This window comes from Cololabis saira, chromosome 3 (genome assembly GCF_033807715.1).
Source record: "Cololabis saira isolate AMF1-May2022 chromosome 3, fColSai1.1, whole genome shotgun sequence".
In the NCBI taxonomy this organism is placed as follows: Eukaryota; Metazoa; Chordata; class Actinopteri; order Beloniformes; family Belonidae; genus Cololabis; species Cololabis saira.
This window is the reverse complement of record NC_084589.1, coordinates 47,963,321-47,977,263: the sequence shown is the minus strand read 5'-3', so window position 1 is coordinate 47,977,263 and position 13,943 is coordinate 47,963,321. Positions and strand designations below refer to the sequence as shown.

The 13,943-nt window shown below is 41.1% G+C and overlaps 1 protein-coding gene across 1 annotated transcript in view; it reads right to left on the bottom strand.

The window, feature by feature from the left end:
- LOC133440720 (uncharacterized) overlaps window positions 1-13,943 on the bottom strand; it is a 66,396-nt gene that overhangs the window by 301 nt on the left and 52,152 nt on the right. The window contains exons 7-11 of the mRNA XM_061718039.1: window positions 7,738-7,812; window positions 5,309-5,638; window positions 4,276-4,404; window positions 3,047-3,799; window positions 1,617-2,774 (exon numbers count right to left, since the gene is read on the bottom strand). Of these exons, the coding sequence (XP_061574023.1) occupies window positions 1,617-2,774; window positions 3,047-3,799; window positions 4,276-4,404; window positions 5,309-5,638; window positions 7,738-7,812 (2,445 nt within the window). The remainder of the gene's footprint in view (window positions 1-1,616; window positions 2,775-3,046; window positions 3,800-4,275; window positions 4,405-5,308; window positions 5,639-7,737; window positions 7,813-13,943) is intronic.

The following is a 13,943-nucleotide window of genomic DNA, read 5'->3' as shown; positions in this document are numbered from 1 at the left end:
GGTGGCTTGCGCATCTTTCAAGCCCTGTTTTGTGCGCAAGCGAGTTTTATAAATGAGGCCCCTGTACAGTGGGATGACTTTTGCAGTTTTTTTTTTTTTTGTAAATGTCCCAGTTCTGAGTGACTGATTACAGCTGTATGTCAGTTAACAATCCATCAATAACCTTTTTGACTATTGTCATATCACCACAGTCAGTTGACACCTTGTTTTTACATTTACTTACAATATCTATGATTTCTCTCTCCTCCACAGCTGTGAGAAACATTGAATCTGGATTTCTACTTATTAATGTTTCCTTCCATCCATCAGCTGATCCAGGATCACACATTTTTCTGCCAGTTTTGGTCCAACACTCACAAAATACCTGTTAAAATGATTAACCACCTCATTCATATCATTAATGACTTCATTGTTATTTGTTAAATATTGTGGATAATTAGTCTGTCTTGAACTTTTACGTTATTTTTAGTCCTTATTCATGGAGAAACATTTTCATTAAACCTTCTCCAGAGACCAACAGAGCAGATCATCTTTTTTTAACCCACATCAACTCCATGGTTCCTGACACAGTGGATTCCTATCAGTTTTCCTACCGTGCCAACAGATCAGTGGATGAAGCGATGGCTTCGGCTTCACTTCACCTTCCAACACCTGGACAGGATGAACACCTATGCACGGCTTCTGTCCCTGGATGTGTCATTTGATGAAGCCAAGACCAGTGAAATAACAAACTGGATCAAAATGACGTGATTGAGGAAGTTGAGGATAAAGGACAAAAGTGCATCTCCACTTTTCAACTTCATTTGATGACATTTCTCTCTCGACATTGTTTTCTGAGCTAAATGCTGGTTGTACTGATCACGCTGTACCAATAATCTGCGTCACTGACAACTTTCCTCTTGTTGATGCACTAAAGTCTTTTTTTAATTGTGTTTTTATTATTATTATTACGATAGATTGTTCACTCTTGGGTTTATGTTGAGCTTTTATAACTCACCACCAGGGGGCACTGCTGCTCTTTCTACATACGGAGAGTGTAATATTCCAGAATTATAAACAATAAAATAATTCATCCATCTAAAATGCAGGCATCAGAATGGCTTGTCATAAAAAAAAGAGGAAAATTCTCGACGTGGACGAGTGAGAGCGCAACGCGCCCGAACCCTCTAGGGGAGTCCGGGGGCATGCCCCCCCGTAAAGATTTTGAAAAATAGACTCAAAATGGTGCATTCTGGTGGTCTCAAAGCTCCATAATCACATCTTTTATCAATGCAAGAATACACACAAAAAATCTGAATTTTTGCAAAGAATGATGTATTTTGATAACATAACACGCATTCATCATCATGGGTAATTCGTTCATGTATGAATAAATCTTGAAATGAAATGAAACTCACCCGCATTCCACCCCAGGCAGAAAAAAAACTAAATGTCAAGCCAAATCCCTTGCGCTCTTCACCAGCTCACAGTCCACATTACTTCATGTTCCTCTACAACTCAAATAACCCATCCCACCCCCTCCGCCCCTAACGAATCTACAATTTGGGTCTTTTGGCAGGAGAATGACGACTGCGTTCTGATTCTGCCAAGCGTTTTTTAGCATGCTTTTTTCTTGCCGTTTTCATGGCTTTCTCTCTTAGTTCCCTCGCCTTGGCTTTAGTCAGCAAGATGGTGGTTTGAGCCTGTGATGTCTGTCTTTTCTCCTCCTTCTCTGCTCTGTAGGCAGCTGCTGCACTTCTGATGTTCCTGCACAGTTGGACTGGAATGGGCTCATGGAGGATGTTTTTTCGCCCAAACATGCTTATGGCACTGGCCTTGTGTGCCTTCAGTCCGTACCTCCCAGTCTGGTACGCGCTAAGGGTTTTAACGTTCATTTGCCCTGTCCTCTCGTTCATGATGCCTTTCATAGAGCTGAACGAGCTCTCCACCTGGGGGCCACGGAAACAGGTGTAGGCTGCCAGAACAAAGTGTCCTAAGTCAGGGTATTTTTTTGTAACCAAGCCCCACCATATGTCAGCTCGATCATCAGCAGCGAATGCTGGCAGATCTTTATCAGCAACAAAATGGTGGCACTGCTGACATGCTGCCTCATACTGCGATGGGCTCACATCCTTCAAGCAGCTGCAGAGGTGCTTCAGGCATGTAATCACAGCAGTTGAAGGACAACACTCAGGATCTGTTGCAGAGAAAGTACGGAGCACTTTGTTGTGGAGAGGCAACTTCTCCTGCATCTTCTTGCCACACATTTTGTATGCTGTTGCCATCTGGTGAAGAAATTCTTCGCTGATGACATCAGAGGATGCTCTCACGATGGTTTCATTCACGAAGACTTTGTTCGTTGGCAGGAACTGTCCCTTGTCAGTTGAGATATCCATCTCTTTCAGTTCTCTGCCATGCAATGAAGCAAACTTCTCAGGGCGGACATAACATGCGAGGAACTTTCTGAAAACTGCTTGCTGACGGTCATGCAACTTGTGTATCATGGGGCTTTGTGTCTGAAATACCATGACGTACTCCTTCAGAAGGGGAAGAACTGACAAGTACAAATTCAGCTGAAGGACAGTTTTCTTCTGCTTGAAGAAAAGACACTTCACTATTCTTTTCTTTCTGTTTTTTCCATTTTCTGTCATGCCTGTTTTGGAAGCTAGGCGCCTTTGTATCTCCCGAATCCTGTTCCTGTCAATTGGGCATATTTCATTGTGGTTCAGTATGGCCTCCATGGGTTCCTCATACAGCTCCTTGTCGTCAGGCTTCAAAAAGCTGTAGTAGAAGACCTGAAAAGAATAGTGCCATATTTCTATATCAAACCACATCAACAGAAAAAAGGTAATGCTCAGGGATTAATCATGTATCATGCTGCTCTTCGGCCACAGTATTTCACAGAAAATGAGTTTTCAAATATAACTGCAAACTTTCACAAAATAGAATGCAACAAATTACAACCATGAACCTATCTACTTGTATGCATAAAGATTTGAGACTAATTCTGTAAAAAGTTTATCTTTCGTAGAAAGAGATTATATATGATATTTTAAAATGTAAGTACCTGCATTGGTTTGAGAAGTCGGGCTGTGCTCAGAGCAACGTCATATGCGCTTAGCCACCTGTGAGGGATGAATCTCTCTGGAGCGGTGAAGGTCTGGTTGAACATCGCAGCGATCTCTCGTAGACAATCTTTAAACTCTGGTGTCCATTTAAAATCGGTGTGAAGATCATTGAAGAAAACTTCTAACCACATCCCAAACGGCTTACAGAATTCTTTGGCACAGTTGTGGATGTGGTGACAGCTGTCGCCATCGATGTTCAGGAGATGTGGAATCTTCTCTCTGATCTTCGCCTCCAAGCCATTCTTCGATCCACGCATGACACTACAGGAATCCATTAAGACAGACACTAGGTTCCTCCATGGAATGTTCATACGCTCAAATACATCACCCAGAGCATCAAACAATGATTGAGACGTGGTTCTCTTCAGCTCCACGGTGTCCAGGTGTTCAACAACGACTTCCTGCTGCTCCTGTGAGAAGTAACTCACTAGGAAGGTCACGACCTTTTTGTTGCTGGCTGTCGTCGCTTCATCCAAATTGAGAGAAAATGGAGACGACTGGATGGCCTCCACAGTTTTCTCGGTGAAGGTCTTCTGCAATCCGAAACGCATTTTGTAGGAAGCTGTGCTTGCTTCAAGGTGCACATTCTCCAATGCCTTGGGGTCTTTTGCCAGTTCCTTGGCCACTCGCACGATGATGTCTGCAGTAGTGAATGGCAGGGAGTGTTCCGCAAGAGTACCCAACACCAAAGCCTGCGGGAAATAGACACCATCTTAAATTTTTATTTCTGATTTATATTCAATTGACAACTGTAAGGAACTTAATGTAAATCTAATATCATAAAATAACTCGTACCAAGCGTACAGACTTTATTAGACGACCGATGCTCATGAAATTTAGTCAAAAAATAGTCAACGGGTTTAAAGTTTAAGGAGTGACTGTTTAGGTCAGATTCGTAATCGCTCTCTCATGTAATTAATTGACTTGCAGGCATGGGGAGAAACACCTGGAAATCTCAGGCTTCAGTGTGCGGCACAGATTTTGGTTCCCCAGCTTGATCTACATTATCATTATCGCCATTGCCGATCTATATTATTATCATTATTGTCGTTGCCGCAGTAGTCGTAGTTGAAGTAGAAGTAGTAGTCGCAGCAGGAGCAGTAGTAGCATTTAAAAAAAAGGGGGGGGTGGGGGTGTTATATATATATTTGATCATAATGATACTTACTTCCAAGTTAGCAGTTCTGTCAGATATGGGGACAATTGGCTTCACAGGCTCTGGTTGTGGTGTTTCGGATGTTGACGCTTCATGAGCTTTTGGTCTGCATAACCCAAAGATGGGGAATACCTTCTTGCTCTGGAATTGGGCAAAAAGTAACATGAATCACCAGAGGATATAACACTGACATATATTCAGCTCTGTTGGGGTTTTTAGGCTAATTTATGAGTTTATATTGTAACAAAATGTATTACCATAAATCAAAAATTAAAAAGTGGAAAATTGAAATCTCAGACAAATGAGTTGAAATGTAGGCTACATTAAATATTATAGAAAAATGGAACAGAGAACTAAGAAGAGTAACAGTGTTAACACCGGAAAGAAATCTGATCACAGTTTCAAACTGAGATCAGATTTTAAAAAACCAACAAACTGTTTGTTGGTTTTTTATTTATTTTTTTTCTCAAAATCAGTCATATCTTTTTACTTCAAGCAGGGCTTTCCACTAAGGCCATTTTTTCCACAATTGCATAGATAAAATTGCAATGACATTATTAACAACAAAAACAGTAAACTGTGCTGTTGCTTAAATTGACCAACAGGTGGCTCTCTAACATCACAGTTTGTGTACTGTGCGTGACTCTGACGCTGGTTGGTAATTAAGGAGTTAAAAAAACTCACTCGCCACTTACAGGACTCAGTAGCAGCAGAAACGGCAGTAGGAGCATTTATTACATTTATTAACTGTAGTACCGCTATTATGAGAGGTTATTTCTCACAGTATTAGCATAAAGGGACTTAAGGCTGATATGGTCCCGCGTTACACCAACGCAGAGCCTACGGCGTAGTGTACGCGGCGACGCACACCGTACTCTGTGTCGATTTAACGCAGAACCATAATTCAGGCTTCACTCACTGCTGCAACGTATTGCCTCCAGTCATTTCAATGAGAAGCACATCAGATCAGAGTAATTTGTGCAGCCGGCGCTTGTGGAAAGCCCTAATATCAACAACAATTACAATATCAATAAAGAATAATTACCGTCTGGGGTGCAATTGATCCGAGCGAATAATTCGTAGATCTTGTTGTCAGGTGGTTCAGGTGCTTTTTAGTTTTCGTGTGTTCCACGAGTGCAACCTTTCCCCTCGGGCCGTAATTGATCACGTCGCGACACCACTCGCACATTGCTCTGCCTGGTTCGTCGATCTTTTTCACACACTCGCTAAGTGCATACGGTTTCTCCACATCATTTATTTTCGAAGTGACGATTTCCTCCATCCACTTCCAGCACCATCGATTTTTTATCTTTGCATCCACTTCCTTGCATCTTAACGCGTCGTCTTCCGTTAGTAATCTCATCTTTATTTTCTTCTGTTGAGCACATGTAAAAATGCATCCGCACATGTAAGAATGGCTGACAAGAATGGCAGCAGAAATGCAAGGGAGGTAATTCTCGCGGAAAATGCACATCGCGTTTTCGAGTCCGTTGATTGGGTTTTTTTTTTTTTTTCCCCCCTTTCCGTGGAACCCGCGGAAATTTTTTGCTGAGACCAAAATCCGCGGAATTCCGCGGAAGAATCTGATGCCTGTTTATGTTAAATGAATGGCCCTCAGGCACCAAATTTACACGTCTCGTCTTTGACCCTTGTACCTGTAATTATAGTTTTGCAAACTTAAACATTTAAGTACAAGCATTTATCTGTAAGCTTAGTTTCGTAAACTTCTACACGTGTGCAAACTCCATTTTACAAGTCTGTGCATTCAGACACTTGCAAGGTCACTTTCATACAGCTAAATATTTAATAGCTACTAACAGTGATGGGCAGTAACGCGTTAGAAGTAACGCGTTACTGTAATCCGATTACTTTTTTTCAAGTAAAGTAAGGGATTACAATTGCAAAAACAGTAATTAGATTACCTTTACTTTTCTGAAAGAAGCCTGCGTTACTGCGTTACTTAAGGCACTATTTGTTTTGTGAAAATATCTCATGACTTTGCGCCGCTCATACGTCAAGCCTGAATTATGGTTCCGCGTTAAATCGACGCAGAGCATACGCCGTAGGGTACGGCGTAGGGTACGGCGTAGGGTACGCCGTAGGGTACGGCGTAGGGTACGCGGCGACGCGCGCCGTACGGTGAGCGTCGCCGCGTACCCTACGCCGTAGGCTCTGCGTCGGTGCGCGGAACCATAAATCAGCCTTCAGTGGTAAACCAGAGACGACATGGAGTGTTGAGAGAGAGCAGGAGCATGCGGCGTTTAACGCCTGGAATTACAGACATTATTTTGAGTTTGACTCGGTCAAAAGTGATAAAAACATTCTCGTCCGCTGTAAAGTCTGTGTGGGAGGAAAGTTCGTTGCGAGACCCCCGGATTCCTCCTCCCCCACTGGGGCTGCAGTGCCGGCTGCCTCATGCTCAAACTCAAAACTCAAACTTTATTTATTTATATAGCACCAAATCATGCAATATAAATGCAACACATGGTGCGTTACATACAAAATAAAATAACAATCAAAAACACAATTTAAAACATCCCATACGACCCCACCCCCCACGCGTACACACACACTCACTCACACTCATACACAGTAAGTGGACTGGTGACATGGCTTAGCACTAACGATCCAGGTGAGGCTCATCAGACTCCAGCGGGAGAACTGCCGGTGGCCCCTCTGCTGCTAAACAGGTGAAACTAGATGGAAGACCAACGGGACTTAGTGCAGCTGAATTGAAGAAGCTTGTCGCAGGTTATATTGTAGTTCAAGTCAGAGAGAGCTGTATTTTGCCCCACGCAATGTGCATAAATTTAAGACTAAAAATAATAAAAACAAGTTTAAAAATAGACCGTTTCATTTACTTACTGTCATTTAATTTTATATGGTGGAATATGCACAAAGAATAGAATTAAACTGAAAGTTATATTGTTTTATATTGTTCCAGTAAAGTGTATTCAGGTTGTGCATCATGTTTTTGAAAAGTAACTAAGTAAAGTAACTAGTAATGTAACTGATTACTTTTGAAAATAAGTAATCAGTAAAGTAACGGGATTACTTTTTTGGTTCAGTAATCAGTAACTAATTACTTTTTTAAAGTAACTTGACCAACACTGTCTACTAACATGTACAAGTTTACAAAACTACGGTTACAGATACAAACAAATATGAGTTACAGAAACAAAAACGTGTTTTCAAGTACACCTTTTTGAATGATTTAATAGTGTTGCACTTGGTCAGTGATTTGGCTGTTTTGGTCGTCCAATGTGACGTTACTGCAGGGCTCTACAGAGCGAGAATTTCACTTGCCCCTAAAAATGGAAATGTGCCAACTGGAAGAAATAATTTACGAGCACAGTGTGCGAGGTAAGATTACAACCTACAGTAATCTTTCTTGCACCCCGCTGCTATTCATTCATAAAATAGTATTTCATACTCAGATAATGTACAATGTTTATTAAAAGTATCAATATATACCTGTTCCAAATCTTCAATTGTGGAGGAAGACTTTGTAACACCAGAATCTTCTGGAGGCATTTCCTCAGTAGAAACCTGCAAAACGGAAAAATATAGATATTTTCATAAAAGTCTTGATGGCAGGTTGTTCTCTGTGTAACATTATGTAAAAGGTTTCATGGCTGTGTTTCTGAGTGTTTGAGGGAAAGAAATCCACTCAAAATGTTTCTTAGTTAGTCAACAAGGTAAATTATTACAGTCTATTGACTTTGAAACTTAGAATCTTCCCAAAATAATGTTTATGTGCGTGGTTATGTGCCGTTTAAGATCTGATGATTTAGTAAAGGATTTTCCGCAGGTGTTTCACAGGTACGGCCTTTCACCAGTGTGGATCTTCATGTGATCCATTAAAATACAACTTTTACTGAACTCTTTCCTGCAAGTGCTGCAAGAAAATACCTTCTTCCCCGTGTGGGTCCTGGTCAGCTTTGGTTTACAGTTGCTGTCTGACGGGACAGCAGCATCTTCGTGGTCACCGTGTCGTCTCATTGGCTCCGGATCTGCAGTTTTACTGGAGTCTGAGCGTAAACTTTCAGTCCCTTCCTCATCTTTGTTTTGAGCTTCAGGAGAAGTGTGCAACAGCAGCTGGTCACAGTTTGGTCCTGGTTCACCATTTTCAACTTTCACATCAGGGACATTGACCAATGAGACATCCACCTCTACGTCCTCGTGCTTCATCTCCTGACCGCTGGAGTCTTCCTCCAGTTCTGTAGTCTGTGGATGCCCTGGTTCCTCCTGGTCCGGGCTGCAGCTCCTCTCCAGGTTATCCAGGTGCTGGTCACTGAAAACCCCGTCCTCCTCCACCTTACAAACATTTTCTTGTGGGAGTTCTGGAATTACAAAAAGGGACAAAAAGATAGGATTTTAACAAGTCAAAAGTGCTTCCCAGTGTTGATTGTTTGGTTGTATTTGTGAGGTTTAAAGTTTGTCCTGAACCTTCGGTCTTCCCCTTCATCTATGTAGTATATTTGAAAACAAGTGCATTACTCTGTGTGACCATTAGGCGGCATATTTTCACCAAATCTCTAGAAACTGGAATAATACCCAATGACCTCAAAATTACCAAAGTAGTCCCTGTTTACAAATCTGGAGACCATAGTGTATTTAGAAACTACCGGCCCATTTCTGTTCTCCCATGTTTCTCAAAGATCCTGGAGAAATGGGTCTATAACAGAATGATGAAACATTTGCAGGACTGTAATATACTGTATAAACACTAATATGGATTTAGGAAAAATCATTCTACAGAAATGGCTTTACTTCAATTAGTTGATAAAATTCACACTGCAAACAATAATAATGAATACGCTTTGGGAATCTTTCTTGATTTATCCAAAGCTTTTGACACAGTTAATTTTGATATTCTTCTTCAAAAATTACTACACTATGGATTTGCTCTAAAAGAAAAAAAGAGAAAATCTACACGGAGCCACTGTGATCTGCATCTTTTCTACAGAATAAAGGATTAAGTGTAAAGTGTGAAATATGAGTCTGGTCCAGAGTGTGAATGGAGCATGAAAGGCAGCACCAAGTAAACAGAACAACAAGTTAGTTCGGGATGTTTCCGAATCCCACATCAGCAGCTGCTTGAGCTGGGGAGTTTCCCATTTAGTTGGTTTGCTTCATCACCACGGCTTTTAACTGGAAACAAAGGGATCTTGTAGGAGTCATACTCATGTGTTCATTCATTCAACTTTCCAGGGTTACGTACCGACTCTGTGGAGTCTGATTTCAGGTTTCCAGGCGAGGTCCAACAGTCTGCGCTGACGGTCGAGCTCTTCTTCATACTCCAAGATGCTTTTTTCAAACACTGACAATATTTCTACAGCAGCTGCTGTTAGTCGCTGACCGATAAACTCTCTCAGATGATTCACCTTAGACATTGTTGAAGAGGAAAAAGAAAGGAAACAACAGAACCGTCCTCTCCTTCTTCTTCTCTAGGTTTAATGGCGGATCACAACCAACGTTATTAGGTTCTACCGCCACCTGCTGTACCGGAGTGTGTAACATCAGGATCATTATTACACCAGGTTACAGTCTAACTTAAAGGGGGAAAAAAGGAAATACCTAAATAAAATAAGATAACCACATTTAAATCTTATTATCTATCCCTGCATCTTTAAGAAAGACATGATCAGCAATATTAAAATAATAAAAGTCTTGCAATATTTCAGTTTATTTGTAATGAATCCAGAATGTATGACATTTTTGTTTTTTTAATTGCATTACAGAAAATAAAGAACTTTATCACAATATTCAAATTTTCTGAGAATGTCTTGTATGATAAGCTTCTGAATTTTAATATCAATAAAAAAAAGAAAAACATTTTAATTCATGTGTACTTTATTATTTGTCATAAAACATTTATGTTGTTAAGAAACTTTTATTGCAATGGGCCTCAGAATAATACACATGGTAAGTCTTTGAGACATTAAAACATTTAAATATCCAACTTAGTTTAGTTCAGCGCTTCCAGTCGGTGGATTTATTATTGACGTGGACATGCAGGACTCATGAGTCACCGTTTGGCATTAAAATAAAAAAGTAAGTTAAGTCAGAGGGAAGGTAAACTTCAGATGGTTCGACCAGAGGGAACTAACCCCCAAACTCAGAATGACGGTTCATTCATGCATGAATCACCCACAGGTTTTCTGCAGGGGTTTGAAGCCTCTTTTTCCTCGTATTGTGGCAGGTTGGAATTATATAAAGCAAGAAGTTTAATGCGTAATTAGGGGCGTGGCCTTTTGATTGGCATTAATTTGTCCAACCTGTAAGTAAATACTTTTTCTAAGATCTTAGAAAATGTTGGGAGTAAAGAATCAGGCCTGTAATTAGTGAATTGGTGTCTGTCTCCAGTTCTGTACAGTGGGATGACTTTTGCAGTTTTCATTTTTTTTTGGAAATGTCCCAGTTCTGAGCGACTGATTACAGCTGTATGTCAGTTAACAATCCATCAATAACCTTTTTGACTATTGTCATATCACCACAGTCAGTTGACACCTTGTTTTTACATTTACTTACAATATCTATGATTTCTCTCTCCTCCACAGCTGTGAGAAACATTGAATCTGGATTTCTACTTATTAATGTTTCCTTCCATCCATCAGCTGATCCAGGATCACATTTTTCTGCCAGATTTGGTCCAACACTCACAAAATACCTGTTAAAATGATTAACCACCTCATTCATATCATTAATGACTTCATCGTTATTGGTTAAATATTGTGGATAATTAGTCCGTCTTGAACTTTTACGTTATTTTTAGTCCTTATTCATGGAGAAACATTTTCATTAAACCTTCTCCAGAGACCAACAGAGCAGATCATCTTTTTTTAACCCACATCAACTCCATGGTTCCTGACACAGTGGATTCCTATCAGTTTTCCTACCGTGCCAACAGATCAGTGGATGAAGCGATGGCTTCGGCTTCACTTCACCTTCCAACACCTGGACAGGATGAACACCTATGCACGGCTTCTGTCCCTGGATGTGTCATTTGATGAAGCCAAGACCAGTGAAATAACAAACTGGATCAAAATGACGTGATTGAGGAAGTTGAGGATAAAGGACAAAAGTGCATCTCCACTTTTCAACTTCATTTGATGACATTTCTCTTTCATCATTGTTTTCTGAGCTAAATGCTGGTTGTACTGATCACGCTGTACCAATAATCTGCATCACTGACAACTTTCCTCTTGTTGATGCACTAAAGTCTTTTTTTATTTGTGTTTTTATTATTATTATTACAATAGATTGTTCACTCTTGGGTTTATGTTGAGCTTTTATAACTCACCACCAGGGGGCACTGCTGCTCTTTCTACATATGGAGAGTGGAATATTCCAGAATTATAAACAATACAATAATTCATCCATCTAAAATGAAAACTTAATTACATTTTCATGATTATTTCTGACTAAATATGAGTTGAGGTAAAAAGACATTTACTTCTAAACGGATGTCTGATATAAAAGGGTTAAATCCAAAGTGTGTCCTCTTCCTGGAATCTGATCCCGATGATCCTCCCTCTTCTTCCTGCTCTCCAACCTGCAGATCTGCAGCTTCAACACGGATCTCAACATCAGCTTTAGAAGAAATCATGTGTCAGACGAGTTGTAAATCTAGTACAACTTGATTGTATACATGTGATTCAATAATATTGTTAATTTCACATTATTTAAATAACATGAAAAACGTACACAAATATGTTGTAACTTATAGTTATAATAACACAGCATGGATCATTTGAATAAAAGTGTTTTGACTTAGTTTGTCCCATGAATTATCACGATAATCTGATGTACGTGCAGCTCAGATTTTAAAATGCATAAAGCCTTTTACAGTTGTCAGCAAACTATGGATAACATCACAATATATAACCTCTGAACGGAGTAGATGGAGAGAGTTTAACAACATGGAGCTGCAGATTAACTTTACAAAGAGAATGTGAGTGAAGAAGAAACAGACGGGAAAAAGGACGTGTGAGAGGCTTTGTAGATTAACAAAATAAAGTCACGTTTAAAGAAGCTTCAGCACATACTAACAGCTCTTTATTTGCACCGTGGAGACGGTAAGTTACCAACAGCAACAAATAATACAATTTTAAGAAGGAACAGGGATTCAAACAAACTCAATGCAGAACTTTAAATAAAAAGTACACAACCACATCGATCCCTCTGCGTCAAGTTGACGGAGAAGCATAAATCCGGGTTGAACCTGCAACCCTTGTGGGGAGGGGATTAGGCTCATCAGCCACAGGAGGTGGTGGTTGGACTTCTGCGGGTTCTTCTTCTGTGGGTCAGACAGGAGTGGACAGCTGCCCCCGGAGGACGACAACATGAGCTTCATTTGTCACGAGTCACCAGACTTCTCCTCCGGGTGATTTTTCATGTGACTCCGCAAATCAATTCTGCGGCTAAAACCTTTGTTGCACGTCTTGCACAAATACCGCTTCTTGCCCGTGTGCGTGTCTATGTGGCGTTTAAGATCCGATAAATGAGTACAGGTTCTTCCGCAGGTGTTGCACAGGTACGGCCTTTCGCCAGTGTGGGTCCTCGAGTGAATCACCAGGCTGGTACGTTGCCTGTAACTTTTTCCACATATTTTGCAGATGTAGGGCTTCTCGCCCCTGTGGATCATTGTATGGTTCTTGAGCGTTGATGATTGTCTAAACGATTTTCCGCAGGTGTTGCACAGGTACGGCCTTTCACCAGTGTGGATCTTCATGTGATCCATTAAAATACTATGTCTACTGAACTCTTTCCTGCAAGTGCTGCAAGAAAATACCTTCTTCCCCGTGTGGGTCCTGGTCGGCTTTGATTTACAGTTGCTGTCTGACGGGACAGCAGCATCTTCGTGGTCACCATGTCGTCTCATTGGCTCCGGATCTGCAGTTTTACTGGAGTCTGAGCGTAAAGTTTCAGTCGCTTCCTCATCTTTGTTTTGAGCTTCAGGAGAAGTGTGCAACAGCAGCTGGCCACAGTTTGGTCCTGGTTCACCATTTTCAACTTTCACATCAGCGACATTGACCAATGAGACATCCACCTCTACGTCCTCGTGCTTCATCTCCTGACCACTGGAGTCTTCCTCCAGTTCTGTAGTCTGTGGATGCCCTGGTTCCTCCTGGTCCGGGCTGCAGCTCCTCTCCAGGTTATCCAGGTGCTGGTCACTGAAAACCCCGTCCTCCTCCACCTTACAAACATTTTCTTGTGGGAGTTCTGGAATTACAAAAAAGGGACAAAACGATTGGATTTTAACAAGTCAAAAGTGCTTCCCATTGTTTATTGTATTTGTGAGGTTTAAACTTTGTCCTGAATCTTCGGTCTTCCCCTTCATCTATGTACCGTATTTTCGCGACCATTAGGCGCACATAAAATTCTTTTTTCCTTTTATAAATGTGCTGCGCACCCAATGAAACGGTGCGCCGTATCTATTACCTGTATTACGGTAATGTAAGGTGGACGGCCACCATGAGAACGGTAAAGGCAGAAGGGGGCGTGTGAAGCACCTGTGAGTTGCGGACGTGAATGAGACCATCCTCAGACTGAAAGCAGTAGCGCTGGCGGAAGAAATTAAAATTGAACATTTTCATGGAGGTCTGTCTTGGTGCTTTCGCTTCATGAAATGGTGCCAGCGCCAGGGAAAGACGGGTTCCGCACCGAGGAAAGAC